The following is a 19,928-nucleotide window of genomic DNA, read 5'->3' as shown; positions in this document are numbered from 1 at the left end:
TCGTCCAATAATTGGATCCTGCAAGATTTCTATGTAGACACGACAAAGATGTTTATCTTCGTCCATTGCATAATTCTCACCACCAAAGGATGCCATTTGAGAGAGAAAAAACTAAAAGAAAGGATATTTAGAAAGTATAATTTTGCACTCCAAGATAACTTATATTTATAACAAAAAAATTTATGGCTTAAGATGACAATCCTATGGTATTGATTAAAAGAGAATCTGATGGACAATCTAGACTGTAGGATTAGATTTCCTGGATAAGATTATAATTCGACAGTTCAGATTAAAAGCAAATATGATGAACGATATAGATTGTATGATTGGATTTTCTGAATAAGATAACAACCCAACGGTGTAGATTTAAAGATACTTTGATGGACGCTCTAGATTTTATCATTGGATTTTCTGGATAGGATAACAATCCGACGATGTAGATTAAGAGAAAATCCTATGGACGACCTAGATTGTACGATTAGATTTCCTAGATAAGATAATAATCCATTGGTTTAGATTAAAAGAAAAATATGATGGATGGTCTATATAATGAACATACGCAATAATAATTTATCCAATATCCACGAAAATGAATTCACAAGTTTCCAGCCCTTTATTTCCAGCTTCCTCTTCTAGCTCATCTAATGGTGATCTTGATGATTACATAGATAATTATGTCAAAGAAGAGCATTTGATAGCTCAACAAATTCACAATAACAATATTATCCTATGTGAGAGTGTAAGACATCAAAATGCCAATATTACGCATGGTGGTTCAATTCCTGGTCGTAGAACAATCTATTGCATGTGATCGAGAAAATGCTGCTCAAAACCTCTTCAACGACTACTTTGCTCCAAATCCAACATATAATGATGAAATGTTTCGTCGATGATTTCAAATTTCTCGAAGTTTATTTCTTCATATTGTGGATGCTGTTCAAAATCATGATAGTTATTTTGTGCAACGAAGAAATGCAGCCGGGAAACTAAGCTTAACTACACTTCAAAAAGTCACGGCTGCATTCCGGATACTAGCATATGCATTACCAGCAGATGCAAATGATGAGTATATCAAAATTGGTGAGTCTACTGCAATTGAATATGTAAAAAGATTTTGTCGTGCTATTGTGGAGATATTTAAAGGGCAATATTTAAGATCACCTACTGCTAATGATATTGCTAGACTACTTCATATTGGGGAGCAACGTGGCTTCCCAGGAATGTTAGGTAGCCTATATTGTATGCATTGGAGGTGGAAAATTTGTCCAACAGCTTGGGCAGAACAATATGCAGGTCGCAGTGGATCTCCAACAATAATTCTTGAAGTGGTAGCGGACTATGATCTTTGGATTTGGCATGCATATTTTGGTATGCCCGGATCTAACAATGATATTAATGTGTTAGAGACATCTCATCTTTTCTCTGACCTTACTAGAGGTATTGCTCCCCCGGCGCACTTTGTTCAAAAGAGAATAGAATACAATATGGGGTATTATTTATCTGATAATATATACCCAAAATGGTCAACTCTTGTACAAACAATTCATGATCCACGTGCTCCAAAAAAAAATATTTTGCAACAAAACAAGAAGCGTGTAGAAAAGATGTTGAACGTGCATTCGGAGTTCTTCAAAGTCGTTTCGCAATGGTGGCAAACCCAGCACGTTTTTGGAGCAAAAGTGATTTGCATGATATAATGACTGCATGCATAATAATGCATAATATGGTAGTTGAGGATGAACGAAATCTTGATGCACCGATCGAAGATGTGACAGAAGTACCTACTCCGGATATTGAAAATGAAGAGAATGAAACTAGTCGATTTCAGTAATTTATTCGTCGATATAAATTCATTAGAAATGCGGATGCCCATATCGCCCTTCGAAATGCATTGATTGATCATTTATGGGAAACATTTTCTAATGCAGAAAATTAATGTCGTTGAATGTGTAAGTGTGTTTTTTTTTATCATGTAACTGTGTGTTCGTTGAATAAATATTATTATGCAATATTATATTTTAATTTTGTTGTTATTTAACTCAACTTAAAAAATTTTAATTAATAAATAATATACGAATTCATATAATTTTTAATTAAATTTACCACATTAATTTGTATAATAAAAATAAATTATAAAATATATGTAAAAATAATGAATATTATGGAATATTCTTTTGGTGTAGAGATTTGGTGAAGACTGCTGGAGATGAAACATGGATTGTACTATAATAGTGTAAAATGTGGCACTATTTTAATGCCAACTGCTGGAGATAGTCTTATATATTAAAGCACAAGTAGCGACTTATAACTAATGGGCTTGGGGCTCAATTATGACTTTTGTTGCGCTGTTTCTTTAGCTCTTTCTTCTCTTGGTTCTGTTGATAGTAAAGATGTGGTGACAAGTTGATCCACTCTTTACAATCAACTTGTCATCACTCCTTGCTCCGGGTTCCTGTACATCTCCTTATCTAGGAGGTTTTCCCACTCTTTGTAGTGTCAAACAATGTTGTAACTTGGTTCCATACACTACTTTAGTCATCATATCGGTAGGGTTGTCTTCTGTGGAAATATTTCTCATTTTAACCTTCCCTTGAGAAACAACGCCCTAAATAAAATGAAACCTAACATCTATGTGTTTGGTTTTTTTTTGCGATGCACTAGATTTTTGACAAATTGTACTGCTCCTTGACTATCACACCATACGATTGTGTCAATTTGTTTTCCTTCAAGTTCCTCAACCAACCCTTTAATCCATAATGCTTCTTTAAAAGCTTCGATGGCAGCCACATACTCTGCCTCGGTTGTGGATAAAAAAACGACAGGTTGAAGGGTTGTTTTCCAAATAATACAATTCCCATACAGACAGAATGCATATCTAGTTTGGGACCTTCTTTTATCCCTTTCCCCTGAAAAGTCTGAATCCACATAGCCTTTGATTCCCTATGTTGAGTTCCATTTATTGGTAAAGTTTAAGCCAACATCTTGAGTTCCTTTTTCACACCTCACCAATGTTCTAAACCAAGGTTGGACATAAACCTGCTTATTAGACTTGATGCATGTGTTATATCCTGGCGAGTGCACACCATTCCATACATAATGCTTCTTGTAGCACTAGAGTATGGAATACTTGTCATTTGTTCCTTTTCATCCTTTGTTTTAGGCCCTTGATCAGATGATAATTTGAAATGTGCACCAAGTGGTGTGGTAAAAAATTTTGCTTGCAACATTTTGAACTTACTTCACAACTTCACTATATATCCTTGCTGCCCGATATGTATTTGTCCCTTCACTCGATTACATTGTATTTCTATACCCATAATGCATGAGACTTGCCACATTTATTTAATCTCAAACTCTGTCCCAAGGAGCTCTTTTAATCTCTTTATTTCCTCCACCTTGTTACTTGCAATAAGTATGCCTCGACATACAAGACTAGATACAAGATAATTCCTTCTTCAGATTGTTTATGATAGAAACAACTATCTTTGTGATATCCTTTCTCAAGAAACCCATCAAATCTAATGTACCATTGTCGAGGAGATTGTTTTAACCCATAAAGTAATCTCTTTAGAAGACATACCTTATCTTCATTTCTTGTTTCAACATATCAATCTATTCGGGTCATATAAATGGTCTCTTATAAGTTTCCACATAAGAAAGTTTTCTTTATGTCCATTTGTTCCAACTCGAGATTGTAATGAAACTACCAAAGACACAAAGATTCTGATTGAGGTGTGCTTGACTGCATGAGAAAAAATCTCATTGAAGTCGATCCCTTCTAAATGAGTGCATCCCTTTGCAACTAATCTTGATTTGTATTCCGCTTCTACAACTAGACTTAGCCAAGGGCCAGTCAAACCCGAACTAGACCAAAAATGACTCGTGATCAATGGGTTTGACTTGGAACCGTGATCGGACTGATCATTGGCCGGTCCGGTCATAGTTTTTTATTTTAAAACCCGTCTACCTGGTGGGTCCGACCCGATGGGTTGTTTGGGTTTGACCCGCCAATTAGAACCGATTTTTTACTCCAACGACCATGGTCAATCGATCAAGTACCGTCAAAGATCAATGGTCACGATGAAGTGACCGTTGATGACTCGCTGGGTCAACCCAAAAGTTCGACCCGGCAGGTCGACCCGGCGAGTTACTTTTTGAAATCAACGGCCACCTAATCGTGGCCATTTATGATCAACGGTCGACCCGAACGTGACCCGGCGGGTCGAACGGTTTTTTTTCCCGAATTTTGGGTCTATAAATACCCCATCTCCTTTCATTTTTTTCACACAATTTCCTCTCCATCTCTAATTCTAATTTCTCATTTCTCAAATCTTTCTTCACTATTAAATATTCAAAATATCATGTATCGATTATTTTTTATTGTCGATTGTTGATTTATTTTGATAATTACTCCAATTTCATATTCTTCAATAGTTAAGTTGCATATTTATATAATGTCCAGAGCCGGATCAACTCGTGGTAGGGGTGGCAATAGAAAAGGAAAGGATAAGGGCGTAATGACCCGTCTCGGAATCACTAAGTAACCAAATCTTAAGCATGCAATTAAAACTTAAATAAAAAAAATCAGAGACAAACTGCAGAAACTTAAATCAAATACTAACTCAGCAGAATACAACCAGTAAATAACTTAAACCCATAATAACAATAATACAACCCAATCGAAAATACAATACAAAACGGTCAAGCCTAACTAATACCGCTAGCACCAATTGAGTTCCCAACTCTTCAGTTGCCAACTACTCACTGGTCCCCTAACCTAGAAACCTGCAACTGCTCCGTCGAATGGGGTGTCCAATAAAATATACGGACGTGAGAAATTAATGCTCAGCATGGAGGAAAAAGTATACGCATGTTATGAATGCAATTACAAATGCATATAAATAGGTACCGGAAACCTATCATAGATAGAACACTTCTCAGTCAAAGACACCATGATATGTAGCATGCTTGATCGTCGCATCAGGAGGTGGCTCCCATACCATAAACCCGTGGACTATCCGGATCCAAAACTATGGTATCCATCCACAAAATATCATAGGGCTGAGAGACCCCTCTACTGATTATGTGGGGACCTCGGGTTACTAATCTCATTCTAGGGCAATTAATGATACATTAACAATTAATCATATACAAAAAGAATAATCAAACCAATTTTTTTTTTGTAAATAGTGCTCCGCTAGATCGGTAAGATCTTACCGATCGATCGGACACATTTTTAGATTCTCTGTTTTGGAAAAATCAGGCCTCGCTCGATCGGTTATATTTAACCGATCGATCGGCCTCTCTGCCAGAAAACAAACAACAGAAAAGTTTGCTGTCACAACGTGGAACAATCAATCCAAATCATCAAGAACCAACTCAAATCATGGTTATCAATTCTAGAACTTGCATATATACACATATGAAGTGTCAAGCATCAATCCATGCAAATATTACATCAAACGGATAGTTATAAAGGCATTAAAATATCAACTACACAAAGTGTACTTCAAGACATAATTCTTCTACAAGTTTGATGTATTCTACAATCCAACTTTAGCTACAACCCGAGACCTCGCTTGCTAAACTCTCTCCCAAGCTGTCAATGTCGTCTTTGACCAGTTCCTGCCCCCTGTGTTGCCATGCACACATACAAAACAAAGCAACAGCTGGAGAAACTCCGGTGAGAAATCATTCCCAATATAATCGACATATATAAAGCATTAAATAAATCATATCGACTCTATTCATAATCGACTCAATAATAGAGTAAATAACACATATATCGATTAAGAATTGATTCATAATTCGTCGTTGCCATCAATATTCGTAACCAATCTTGACATGGATATCCATCTATCTTAGTCATTCTGGACTAGAAAATAAGATCGCCTCAGATCTTGGCATAGAATCAATTCAATATCATATCATATCATCATCGTATCGACTCAAACTCAATGATCTACTACCTGAGATGGATCGACAACACCAAAATTAAATCAAAACAATAAACAAGTATGTGGTTTTGGCGGGACAACTCAAGAAACGTCATTCTCGAGTTTCAAATCCCTGACTTGCGATGTCGTCATTATACCTTCGTATTTTTTGGTTCTGAATACTTCAAATCTGAAACATAACATAAAAACATTCATATCAAACTTTGTTCAAGTCTATCATATCAAAATCGAATCAAAACCATCAATAGATCACCAATCATTCTCATTTCAAACCAAAACTTCTTCTTCTTCGGTTCAACTTGGAGTCTGGAGTCGTTAGCTTTCAAAACTCAACTGAAACTGAAGAATAAAAACACTATAACATCAATAACATCTAAACAAATATCTCAGCTCAGTCATAGGCTATCAAAACGGTCTCAAAACACGAATCAACGGCGTAGCGATTGAAAATCGGTAACCGACAAAATATCAAAATCAATATCAACCTCAATACCATTCATACTCATATCTAAACCAATAATACATCATCCAAATAATCATATCAGAAGCTATACTCATCGATATACATGCTGGAAATCATAATAAGTTCATTCAATCAAATCGCATAAAAGCTCAAGAACATGCTCAAGATGTAAACAGCTGATCTCTGCCAACTTTCAACCCTCAAAACATGCCAAAATAAATAAACACTTACACTAGATTTAAGCCCTCATTGCAAGGATTTCAGAACAATTTTCGGAATCAAAATCGGATAACCGGATCAAAAGATACGGGGTTTTGAAAATCAAAGTTTCAAAGAAAAGGAAATTCTTGGCACTTTGTTCTGAAAAAATCTGAAGGAACCCCTCATGTACACGTAAAAAAGCTGAGTAAGCACTTATAATTCAGATATCTTCAATTCTAATTGCCATTTAGTCCCTCAATTCTTCAAAAATTACAATTCAGCCCTCGGCCCTTATTTTAATTCAATTTCAATCCTAAATAATTTAAGAATATTAGAATTTAAATCAAAACTCTAAATATTCCCAAATTAAATATACTCGGATTAAAATTAAATTATCTCGGATTACATTAAATAATCCTGGATTAAATTAAATAATCCTGGGCCATACATTTCTCCCCCACTAAGACATGAGTTCGTCCTCGAATTCATAAACAGTTAAGATATGCAGTTTGTATACACATAAGAATAAAGAATAATAGAAAACTGAATAAGAACTCACATCAGTGGAATAGGTAAGGAAATCTCTGTCTCATGTCATCTTCAACTTCCCATGTCGCTTCTTCAACTCCGTGCCAACTCCATTGAATCTTCATAAATGGAATGGTCTTTGCTCGGAGTTGCTTTTCCTTTCGATCAAGTATCTGAATCGGCTATTCAAAATAGCTAAAAGTTTCATCCAACTCAGCTTCATCAGGTTGCAAGATATGAGATATGTCAGGTTGATACTTTCAAAGCATCGAGACATGAAATACATCATGTATACCAGATAAAGATGTAGGAAGAGCGAGTTGATAAGCAAGATTTCCTATCTTCTCGAGTATCTCATACGGCCCAATAAATCGCGGAGATAACTTCCCTCGCTTGCCAAATCTGACTGTGCCCCTGAACGGTGAAATCTTCAAGAACACTCTATCTCCCTGTTCAAAAGATAATGGCCGATGTTGAACATTCGCATATCTGGCTTGTCTATGTTGTGTTGTTCTCATTCTCTGCTGGATCAACTTCACTTTCTCAATCATCTGTCTAATCATATCCGGTCCCAACTCAGGCACCTCTGATACATCATCCCAATACAACAGCGATCGACATTTCTTCCCATACAATGCTTCAAATGGAGCCATCTCTATACTCGTCTGATAGCTGTTGTTATATGAAAACTCCATAAGTGGTATGGAATCTTGCCATGTAGTACCAAAATCAAGTACTACAGCTCTAAGCATATCCTCAAGAGTCTGAATAGTTCGTCGAGATTGTCCGTCAGTTTGAGGATGATAAGCAGTACTCAAATGTAAGCGCGTACCTAGGGCTTCCTATAGGCTATGCCAAAAGTGCGAAGTAAATCTACGATCTCGATCAGATACAATCGAATTTGGCATACCGTGCAGTCTTACCACTTTTCGAATATAGAGATCTGCCATTTGATCATGACGATAAGTCATTCGGTAGGGAATAAAACACGCAGATTTCGTCAACCTGTCAATGATCACCCAAACAGCATCGCATCCTCGGGATGATCGTGGCAATTTTGTCACAAAATCCATGGAAATATGGTCTCATTTCCATTCAAGAATAGATAAACTCTACAATAGACCTCCAGGCTTCTTCATTTTAGCCTTCACCTGTTGGCAATTCAGACATTTTGATACAAATTCAGTCACATCAGACTTCATTTGTTTCCACCAGTACTGATTCTTCAAGTCATTGTACATTTTTCTGCCTCCAGGGTGAATGCTGAATCTACTGCTATGAGCTTCTTTCAGTATTTTTTGTTTCAAATCAACTACATCTGGAACAAAAATTCGGTTATTCACATACAATACATCATCATCACTAACCTTATATTCAGACTGATGTCCTGATCTGATCATTTCAATCGACCTCTGAACATTCAAATCAGATTTTTGTGCTTCTTTGATTCGAATCAACAGTTCTGGCTCAGCACTGATAGCATATACTCTCATCGGTCTTCTATCTGTCTCAAATATATATCCAGAAATACAGCAGTCTTCAATCAAATTAGATACACCTATAGTAGACAAGGACAAAGCACATACCTTCCTACTTAGGGCATCTGCTACTGCATTCGACTTCCCTGGATAATATTTGATTTCACAATCGAAATCTTTCAATAAATCGAGCCATCTTCTTTGTCTCATATTCAATTCAGATTGTGAAAACAGATACTTCAAAATCTTGTGATCAGAAAATATTTCGAATTTCTCACCATATAAGTAATGTCGCCAGATATTCAATGCAAAGATGATCGCTGCCAATTCAAGATCATGAATTGGATATCTGACTTCATGTGGTTTCAGTTGTCGAGAAGCATACGCTACAACATGTCCTTTCTGCATTAAAACACATCCCAAACCCTGATGATAAGCATCACAATATACAACAAAATCCCTAGTACCTGAAGGGATTGTCAAGAATGGTGCTGTAGTCAACCTCTTCTTCAACTGAAGAAAACTAGTTTCACATGCTTTAGACCACACAAACGGTGCATTTTTCTGTGTAAGCTGTGTAATAGGCTTTGCAATAGATGAAAAATCTCGGATAAATTGACGATAATATCCTGCCAAGCCCATGAAACTTCTGATTTCAGGCACAGATGTCGGTCTCTGCCAACTGATCACAACTTTAACTTTACTCGGATCAACTGAAATACCGTCTCCTGAAATGATATGACCCAAAAATATCACATGTTTCAACCAAAACTCACATTTGGATAACTTAGCATACAGTTTCTCCTATCTCAGCGTCTTCAAAACTGTTCTCAAGTGGTTAGCATGATCACACAAATTCTTAGAGTATATCAAAATATCATCGATAAATATGAACACGAATTCATCTAGATACTTTTGAAATACTATATTCATCAATCCCATAAACACTGCTGGTGCATTCGTTAGACCAAAAGGCATGACTATAAATTCATAATGGTCATACCTTGTTCTAAAAGCAGTCTTAGGGATATCCTCGTCTCTTATCTTCAATTGATGATAGTCAGATCGTAAATCAATCTTCAAATATACTGACGAACCCTGCAATTGATCAAATAAATCATCTATACGAGGTAAAGGATAACGATTCTTTACCGTTGCCGTGTTCAATTGCCGATAGTCAATACATAACCTCATTGATCCTTCTTTATTTCTAACAAACAAAACCGGAGCACCCCAAGGGGAAACACTCGGTCTAATATATCCTTTGGTAACAACTCTTCAAGCTGTTCTTTCAATTCAATTGGTGTCATACGGTAAGGTGATTTCGATATTGGTTGCGTACCTGACATCAATTCTATGCTAAAATCTACCTCTCGAAATAGAGGCAATCCCGGAATCTCGTCAGGAAAAACATCAGCGAATTCACTAACCACTGGCAAGTCAGCCAATTTCGGGCTAGTTTTCATCGTATCAACTGCGGAAATGAGAAATCCCTCTGCCCCTTTCTGCAATAGATTAGTCATGGAAAGAACATATATCAAGGGAATTCTAGCTCGTGAACCCTTACCATAAAATTTCCACTCGTCAGCCATCTCCGGTCTGAACCTTACAATTTTCTGAAAGCAATCAACTGTAGCTCTGTACTTGGTTAGCATATCGATACCAATGATACAATCAAAATCAGATAAACCAAGAACAATACAGTCCAGCTCAATATCATGACCCTCAAATAGCAGTGTACAATTTCTGACAGACTTCACTGATATAATACCTCTTCCCAAAAGAGATGAAATAGACACTATAGTCGGTAAGGGTTCAATAGTCAATGCATGTAATGCAACAAATTGTTCGGAAATAAACGTATGTGATGCACCAGTATCAAATAATATATAGGCAGGATAACCAGAAATGAAATAGTTACCTACAATCACATCATCAGGCGCCGCTTGTGCTTGCTCCTCAGTCAATGCAAACACCCTAGCCTGCTGCCTTGGAGGTTGATTCACTGACTGACCTCCTCCTCCTCCTCCTGCTCTACCCTGTGTTGTTGGTTTTGTTGGAACGAATGTACAGAAGATGCATATTGAGCCACTGGTCTCGATGATCCAGTATCCTGTGCACCTCCAGAACCACGCTGTGGGCAGACTCGTGCAAAATGACCTGTCTGATTTCAAATGTGACAAGTACCAAAAAATCCTCGGCATTGTTCACTGGTATGACGTCTTCCACACTTGGTACAATACACATCAGATTTCTGTCCAACTCTCAAATGTCTGGATCCACTTGAACTAGAAGAGCTACCACCAGGGCATTTAAAATTTTTGCTTTTGCCCTTAAAGAAATTTTTCTTGCCACTGCTACTACCTCTTGCATCAAATCGAGGTGGTGGTGGAATCTGTGGCTGCTCTTGCGGTTGTTTCATTGGCTGTGGCAAACTCTGTGCTCCTCGTTGCCTCATTATCCCTGCTTCAGCTCCCTTTTCACGATTCAGAGCATCGGCAAAGTTATTCGGTCTTCCCGAATTTACAAGAGTGAACACATCTGGATTCAAGCCATTTATAAATTGATCGGCTTGAGCTTCATCACTCACAGTAATATGTGGAGCAAACTTCAACAGGATAGTGAATTTTGCACCATATTCTTCAATATTCATCGGTCCCTGTTGCAAACTTGCAAACTCCGCTCCCTTGTCCTTACGATAAGAAACAGGAAAGAATCGCTGATAGAAAGTAGTTTTAAATATAGACCATGTGATAATTGTACTGATAGTAGTGTTTTGTTTGCATTTTTAGTGTCGCTTTGTTAAGTGTTTTGCATGCATTTTGTGTCATTGTTCGTGTTTTATTCTTGTTTTATTTTATGTCATGCATTGAGCTTCTTACTTAGTTTTGATTTATTGTTTAGGAATTTTCATGTTTGGATTAAAGAAATCGAAGTGCGTCCATGCGTCCAAAGAAAGCAGCGAAGCAGATTTTTCATCATGGAAGCATGCGCTCGATCCTGGCATTTTCCCAGATCGAGCGCGGTCATAATATTTGCAAGACAGGAAGCTCGATATTTTGTATGCGCTCGATCCTGGGAATTGTTAGGATCGAGCGCGCGGGTCCGTTACGGGAATATTCTATAATTTCGGAAACTCTTTTAATTAAGGATTTTAGACTTTTATTAGGCTTTTAGTTCCGTTTTAGAGGGATTATCAGATGATTCTACACGCTTAGAACGCGAAGAACTCTCTCTGGACGGCTAGGTTTTCATCTATCTTTTTCTTAATTTTATTTTCTCTCATGAATTTTTGTAGAGAATTCATGAGTATTGTTGGCTAAACTTTAATACTTGGTTGACGTAGACGAAGCCCTTGATTTTACTTATTCATGAGATTTTGATTTTCAATGTTTGATTTTTATCAAGTATCAAGAATTATTCTGAATTGATTGATATGCTTGTGTATGAGATTTTTAGATTGGTCATCTTAGGATTTTATTATACAGTCGAATGCTAAATTAAAATTCAAATCCGTAATTGTTTGAAACCTTTGATTTGCGAAGCAACTATGATTAATATTTTCTGCTGTTGAATTTGTTAAATCGTAGGAATAATAATTGACTAGGCTAAATTCATCCGCTTGTGTATGGGTTGTCTAGCTTTATCAGTTTTACTAGTTTGAATGCTACCGTGGATTTAAATCTGATCGCTGGTATTGGGTTAGTTTATGGGGTAAGGGTTAACTTAGACTGTTGTTGTCTAGTTAACTAAAATTAAGGTGAAACAGGAATTAAATTTCTGATGATGAATATTTGATAGGATTAATTATTTTTAGATGATCAATGATTGAATGAATAATATCAAGGGTATAGTCGACTGATACCAAGTCTTATTTTTTATTGATTTCCTCAGTTAAATTGTCAATCTTGCATGATAGTTATAGAAATTTATTATAAATTAGTTTTGAATTGATAGTGGTTAATCTCAAACAAAAATCCCCTTTTTACTATTTTAGTATTTTTAAAAGAACACTAATAAATTTCCCTTTCCTCGTGAGAACGATCCCTACTCACACTACTGCATATTATTATTTATCTAAATGAGTCGGGTAATTTGGGCGCGACACGACTAAGCGCTACCAAATTTTGGCGCCATTGCCGGGGAACGGTGTTTATATATTGTGTTCTTCTTATTTTATTTTTAATTTTAAGTTTTTTTAATTATTCCTCGTAGTGCTACTCTGGTTTGTTCATGCTTTCAGGTGAATCTTCGGAAGAAGAAGAATTTCCATACGACCCAGAGATAGAAAGAACCTTGCTTACGCGACGGAGAGAAGCTCGTAGGAGGCAAGCAGAGGACGAAATTGAAATTTTTGAGGAAGATATGGCTGCCAACGCAAACCTGAGTTTGAGAAAATTGGGCACTCCTGATCCAAATCAACAGCCCTTATGCATTACTTTTCCAACTCTAGAAAATAATGCTAATTTTGAAATGAAATCTGGACTGATACACTTACTGCCTGCTTTTCATGGTCTTGTAGGTAAGGATCCGCACAAGCATCTGATGGAATTCCATGTGGTGTGTTCAAGCATGAAACCGCATGGAGTTAGAGAGGAGCAGATTCAGCTCAGAGCCTTTCCTTTCTCTTTAAAAAGTTCTGCTAAGGATTGGCTGTACTACCTACCTTCTGGATCCATCACCACCTGGACTGAGATGAAAAGGATATTTTTAGAGAAGTACTTTCCAGCTTCTAGAGCAGCAAACATCCGGAAAGAAATTTATGGGTGCAAACAGCTGATGGGAGAGTCACTGCACGACTATTGGGAGCGCTTCAAGAAACTTTGCGCCAGCTGTCCGCAGCACCAGATAAGTGAAAATTTACTAATTCAATACTGTTATGAAGGGTTGTTGTCTCATGACAGGAATATGTTGGATGCGGCTAGTGGAGGAGTTTTTGTGGACAAAACTCCGGTGCAAGCAAGGAACTTAATAGAAAATATGTCTGCCAATTCTCAGCAATTTGGCACCAGCAGAAGTGATCCTGCACCAAGGAAGAGTAACGAGGTAAATGTTTCTTCCCTTGAACAAAAATTGAGCGAACTGACGTCTCTTGTGCGTCATATGGCTGTAGGGAATGGACAAATTGCTAAGGTATGTGGAATTTGTACTCAAGTGGGACATGCAACTGACATGTGTCCCACTCTTCAAGAGGGATATGCGGAACAAGTCAATGCAGCTGGAGAATTTCTAGGACCACCTCAACAGAAGTATGATCCTTACTCCAACACGTACAATCAAGGTTGGAGGGATCATCCAAACCTCAGATATGGAAATCCACAAGCGAATCCACCTGGACCTCAAGCACCACAGCACAATCAATCTTATAGGCCGCCGTACCCTCCACCACAGCGCCCTCAGATTCCTACGCCAGGTGAGTCTCTTGAAAACATAGTTCAGAATCTTGCCACTAATACTTTGGCTTTTCAACAGGACACCCGGACGAGCATCCAAAACTTAAATACCCAAATGGGGCAGCTCGCTGCAGCAATTAGCAAGTTGGAAGCACAAAATTCCAGCCGTTTGCCTTCACAAACAGTGGTGAATCCGAAGGAGAACGTGAGTGCTATTACTTTGGGGAGGGGAAAGGAGCTGCAGATTCAAGATGGATTGGTCAAAGAACCGGTAGAGATTGAAGGGGACAAAGAAGCTAAGGTGGTGGAGAGTGAGCCCATTCCTAAAGAAGCACCGAGAGGTAAGTTTCCTCCTTTTTCTGAGTATAAACCTGTAGCCCCTTTTCCCTTAGCTTTAAAGGACTCTAGGAAAAATGAGGGGATTAAGGAGCTCTATGAAACTTTTCGTAGATGCGAGGTAAACATTCCACTATTCGATGCTATTAAGCAAGTACCTCGCTATGCTAAATTTTTAAAAGAATTATGTACTGCGAAAAGAAAACAAAAATTGAAGGGTTGTAAGAAAGTTGAATTGGGAGAACAAGTCTCTGCCATTATTCAAAGAAAGGTACCTACAAAATGCAAGGACCCAGGTATTTTTTCGATTCCATGTAAAATAGGAGGTGTTCAGCTTGATACGGCCATGCTAGATTTAGGAGCATCTATTAACGTGATGTCATAATCTGTTTATGCTTCCTTAAAACTAGGACCTTTGAATGAAACTGCTATTGTTATACAGATGGCTGATCGATCTACTATTGTTCCTAGAGGTTTGTTAGAAGATGTTTTAGTAGAAGTTGGTGATTTGGTTTTTCCTGCTGATTTCTATGTTCTTGACATGAAAAGTAATGAATTGAATAGTCCTATTTTGTTAGGAAGACCGTTTTTGAAAACTTCTAAGTCTATAATAGATGTTGATAACGGTACTCTCACGATGGAATTCGATGGAAAAATTGCTAAATTTGATATTTTTGATACCCTGAAAATTCTTGCCCATGAAAGTGTTGTTAATATTCTTGTAACGCCTGCTGAAATCTCCACTGCTAAAATTTTTGTCTCTGATATGCAGGTACCTAAAGCCGCGACAAAATATCCTCCTGATAACACGAAAAGGATGCCCATGAGAAAAGAGAAACGGGGTCAAGGAGCTAGCACCTCCAAGAAATTGACGCAGCAAATGCTTGGGACCAAATTTTTTGGAAAATTTTTTAAATGGGTGAAGGTGGACAAAGGAACCAGATTTAAACCACCCTGAGGAACTGCAACATTCAGTCGAGCCAACGACCGTAAACAAAGGCGCTGACTGGGAGGCAACCCATTATTTCTATTCCTTTTTAGTGTTTGTTTTACTTCTTTTGTTTTGTTTTGTTTTGTTTTGTTGAATTTTGTTTTTATTTTTGCTTTGTTGAATTTTGTTTCTCGGAAAATGTTTGGAAAATTAAAACAGTAACTTCTGAAGTAGGGAGCGCTCGATTCTAGAATTTTATCGGATCGAGCGCTCAGAAATCGTGAGTTTTCTGCCCAAAGTTTTTTTTAAGGCGCGCTCGATCCGGAAAAATCACAAGATCGAGCGCGCAGATTTCGCAAACTCACTGCCTCGCATTTTATTTAGGCGCGCTCGATCGGGTAGTTTTCCCGAATCGAGCGCGCGCCAGTTATACTTTATAGTTGTGCGTTTTTTCTTATTTTTCCCCCACTTCCCCTTCAAATTTGCTCGGCCCCCTTAGAACCCTTTATCCCTTAAATTTTGAAAATTCAAAAATCATCACAAATTGTTATCAATCTTTGGCAGGAATTATTGAAAGGAATAGGATCATCATCTCAATCTCCTCTACACCTATATACCATCACAATCCACAAGGAACACCACATTTTGAAGTGTACACAAGGTGTTCGACGAATTGCCAATATTACTAATTCTTGCAAAAAAAAATTTGGGTGCTCATGGGTCCAAAACGCACTACAGAGAGAGGCGAATCTTCTCGCCAAGGTACATGAGCTACAACCGCATCCTTAAACTTAGCCGGCCATTTTGTCAATCAAGCAGCCCGGGATCGCTACGACCACGCCAAGACCCATCGCTCCCCTATTACTGAGAGCGGTTTTGATCTAGACGCGAATGTAAACGAAGTGGCGGTTCAAGTCTTGGCACGTGGGTGGGGAACGTTCTGTAAGCAACCCGCTCCAGCCATAGTCCCTCTTGTTAGGGAGTTCTACGCCAATGCTGCGGAGCGGACGGATGGCAAGGCCTTTGTCCGGGGCACTTTTGTTTCCTATGCAGCTTCTGAGTTGAATGCCATGATAGAGACACCAGATATCGATGACAACATATTCCGAAGCGCAATGCTTTCCCCGGATGTCCACGAGATCCTTACTCAGCTGTGCTATACCGGGGCTGCTTGGTTGGATCCGATTACTTACAAGTGCGTCAAAGAGAAATATCTTTTTGTGAATCCGGCCACCTGGTACGCATTCCTCTGCCGCCGTCTAATGCCAATCTCACACAAGAGTAAAGTTCATGTTGAGCGTGCTGTGTTGCTATACGCTCTTGATGTCGGATTTTCGGTCAATGTGGGTCGAGTTATTCATGATCAGATATGGCAGTCGATCACTTCTAAGACATCTGGTCTTTTCTTTCCCATGATCATTACACAGTTATGCATGTGAGCTGGTGTGCAAGCTAGAGCAGACGAGGAATGGTTGCAGCCGATGCGACCCATTGACCAAGCAACTCCTGATGCCAAAAGGGCTTATAGGCGGAGCCTATTTCTGGTGGATGAGCAATTTGTGGCGGTGCACGAGCCGGTGCGTCCTATTCCGCCTCCACGCCGCCCTACTGCAGTTACTGTTCAAGAGATGGCCGCTTTCACTCAGCACCAGAACATGTTCAATGTGGCCACAGCTGCAAATTTTCAGGTGATAGATTACATTTCTCGTGGCATCTCCGAGAGACTAGGGATTGATCCCACCACGCTCCCACCAGCTGTTCCTTTCCCGCCACCTTTTGAGTTTCCATGGGTTGACCCAGTGCCACCGCCAGAGCATGATGAGGACGGGGCGGACGCCAATCCATAAGCCTGGGGAGTTTTCTTTTTATCTTTTCATTGCATTGCATTCACTTTCTTTTGTGTTGTTAGTTGTTTAGTTTAGTTCTCGAGCATTGAGGGCAATGCTTTGTTTAAGTGTGGGGGGTGCATTCAGTGTTTTGTTGTTTGTTTTGCATTGTGTTTGTTGCGTACTTGCATATAGTTCGTAAATTATTTCATGAGTGTTTTGTGTGCATGAGTTGAGGATGAAATTGTTAGCCTATGACGAGATAGTTGAAAAATGGATTTTTAAAAAAATTTAACTCTTGATTGGATATCAGAAACCGTAGGTTGTTTGTTGAATATTCTTAAGCACGCATGTTTAACCAGTGAAGTGTAGCGATGTATTAGATATCGTGGATGTCTGTTGGACCATTGCACGACAATAGGTGTTTGTGAAACTTGATAGTGTTTGAATCTTGATGATTTCTTTGATATGACATAAATGATCTTGGACGCACCTAGAAAAAAAAAAATATAATAATAATAAATATTACAAATCCATCCGGGCCTAGAAAGGATTGAAATCCTAATCCTAAAGATTAAATTCAAGGCTAAGTATGCGGATTAAATGGGGTTGATGCTCCATCCGGGCTATAGATGAGGGGATTGAAATTATAATCCTGTCTTAGTTGTAGCTAAGTTTGCGGATAATTATTGGGGCTAAAGCAATACCGGGTGCAAAAATCCGGAGGTGCGTAATTATTCTCAAGAAAGTTGTGTTGTGTTGAAGGATTGTTGGGAGGAGAGTTCTTGATGGTGTAGCTTGCACTGAATTGTTATAGGTCGGCGAAAAGTCTTGAAACTTTGTTCTTTTGAAGTTGCATGCAACTGAGGTAACATGGCACACACACACGTTCACATTCGACTGAAGGTGTATCATTGATAATTGAGATTTGCTATGAGCTTATTTTTTTTAGGTGAAAATGGTTTTCTCTGAGGCTATGATTTGCGTGATTCATCCTTGCTTATGTTTTTGTTCTGTTTCATTTTGTTTTTGCATAACTTGCTCGAGGGCGAGCAAGGTTTAAGTGTGGGGGTATTTGATAGTAGTGTTTTGTTTGCATTTTTAGTGTCGCTTTGTTAAGTGTTTTGCATGCATTTTGTGTCATTGTTCGTGTTTTATTCTTGTTTTATTTTATGTCATGCATTGAGCTTCTTAACTTAGTTTTGATTTATTGTGTAGGAATTTTCATGTTTGGATTAAAGAAATCGAAGTGCGTCCATGCGTCCAAAGAAAGCAGCGAAGCAGATTTTTCATCATGGAAGCATGCGCTCGATCCTGGCATTTTCTCAGATCGAGCGCGGTCATGAGATTTGCAAGACAGGAAGCTCGATATTTTGTATGCGCTCGATCCTGGGAATTGTTAGGATCGAGCGCGTGGGTCCGTTGCGGGAATATTCTATAATTTCGAAAACTCTTTTAATTAAGGATTTTAGACTTTTATTAGACTTTTAGTTTTGTTTTAGAGGGATTATCAGATGATTCTACACGCTTAGAACGCGAAGAACTCTCTCTGGACGGCTAGGTTTTCATCTATCTTTTTCTTATTTTTATTTTCTCTCATGAATTTTTGTAGAGAATTCATGAGTATTGTTGGCTAAACTTTAATACTTGGTTGACGTAGACGAAGCCCTTGATTTTACTTATTCATGAGATTTTGATTTTCAATGTTTGATTTTTATCAAGTATCAAGAATTATTCTGAATTGATTGATATGCTTGTGTATGAGATTTTTAGATTGGTCATCTTAGGATTTTATTATACAGTCGAATGCTAAATTAGAATTCAAATCCGTAATTGTAAACCTCTGATTTGCGAAGCAACTATGATTAATATTTTCTGCTGTTGAATTTGTTAAATCGTAGGAATAATAATTGACTAGGCTAAATTCATCCGCTTGTGTATGGGTTGTCTAGATTTATCAGTTTTACTAGTTTGAATGCTACCATGGATTTAAATCTGATCGCTGGTATTGGGTTAGTTTATGGGGTAAGGGTTAACTTAGACTGCTGTTGTCTAGTTAACTAAAATTAAGGTAAAACAGGAATTAAATTTCTGATGATGAATATTTGATAGGATTAATTATTTTTAGATGATCAATGATTGAATGAATAATATCAAGGGTATAGTCGACCGATACCAAGTCTTATTTCTTATTGATTTCCTCAATTAAATTGTCAATCTTGCATGATAGTTATAGAAATTTATTATAAATTAGTTTTGAATTGATAGTGGTTAATCTCAAACCAAAATCCCTTTTTTACTATTTTAGTATTTTTAAAAGAACACTATTAAATTTTTTTTTTCTCGTGGGAACGATCCCTACTCACACTACTGCATATTATTATTTATCTGAATGAGTCGGGTAATTTGGGCGCGACACGACTAAGCTTTACCATGTACCTTGATGTTCATATGCCCTCTTCGTCGCTATCCACCAACTCTTTGCAAGTCCATGTAGTTTATGAATCACTAGTATCACACGACGATCATCTGTATAGTCGAGGGACTCGAATAACTGCTCAATATCCTCTAGCCAATTTTCACAATCCACAACATTCTCAGTTCCGTGTAACTTCGGGGGTTTGAATGACAGGAATCATTTCAGAAGTTTCTCCATCGGATTAGCATCACCAAACACATCAGTAGAAGTACTACTCTGTCCGGGTTTAGGTGCTGTCGCTGGTATTTGTGCAGCATTAGTCTGTTCAGGCTGATTTACTGCCAATTTCTGTCTAACTCTCGGTGCTGGTCGGGGAGGCATATCTAATAATCAACA

At 38.0% G+C, this 19,928-nt stretch overlaps 1 protein-coding gene across 1 annotated transcript; it reads left to right on the top strand.

Moving 5' to 3' along the window:
* Window positions 1-589: 589 nt before the first annotated feature.
* On the top strand, window positions 590-1,697 carry LOC140860647 (uncharacterized). The gene is made up of 2 exons (XM_073263651.1): window positions 590-807; window positions 953-1,697. The coding sequence occupies exons 1-2, from the start codon at window positions 590-592 to the stop codon at window positions 1,695-1,697; spliced, it is 963 nt and encodes a 320-aa protein (XP_073119752.1).
* The last annotated feature ends 18,231 nt before the right edge of the window (window positions 1,698-19,928 follow it).

The sequence above is a fragment of the Henckelia pumila genome, chromosome 4 (assembly GCF_033568475.1).
Source record: "Henckelia pumila isolate YLH828 chromosome 4, ASM3356847v2, whole genome shotgun sequence".
Classification (NCBI taxonomy): domain Eukaryota; kingdom Viridiplantae; phylum Streptophyta; class Magnoliopsida; order Lamiales; family Gesneriaceae; genus Henckelia; species Henckelia pumila.
This window is presented reverse-complemented; position numbering and strand designations above follow the sequence as displayed.

What these genes read in the sequence shown, in the direction of transcription:
- LOC140860647 (XM_073263651.1), top strand. Translation starts at nt 590, where the DNA reads ATGAATTCACAAGTTTCCAGCCCTTTATTTCCAGCTTCCTCTTCTAGC. An exon ending in CGTAGAACAATCTATTGCAT is followed by an intron (nt 808 to 952) that starts GTGATCGAGAAA and finishes AAATCATGATAG; the next exon opens with TTATTTTGTGCAACGAAGAA.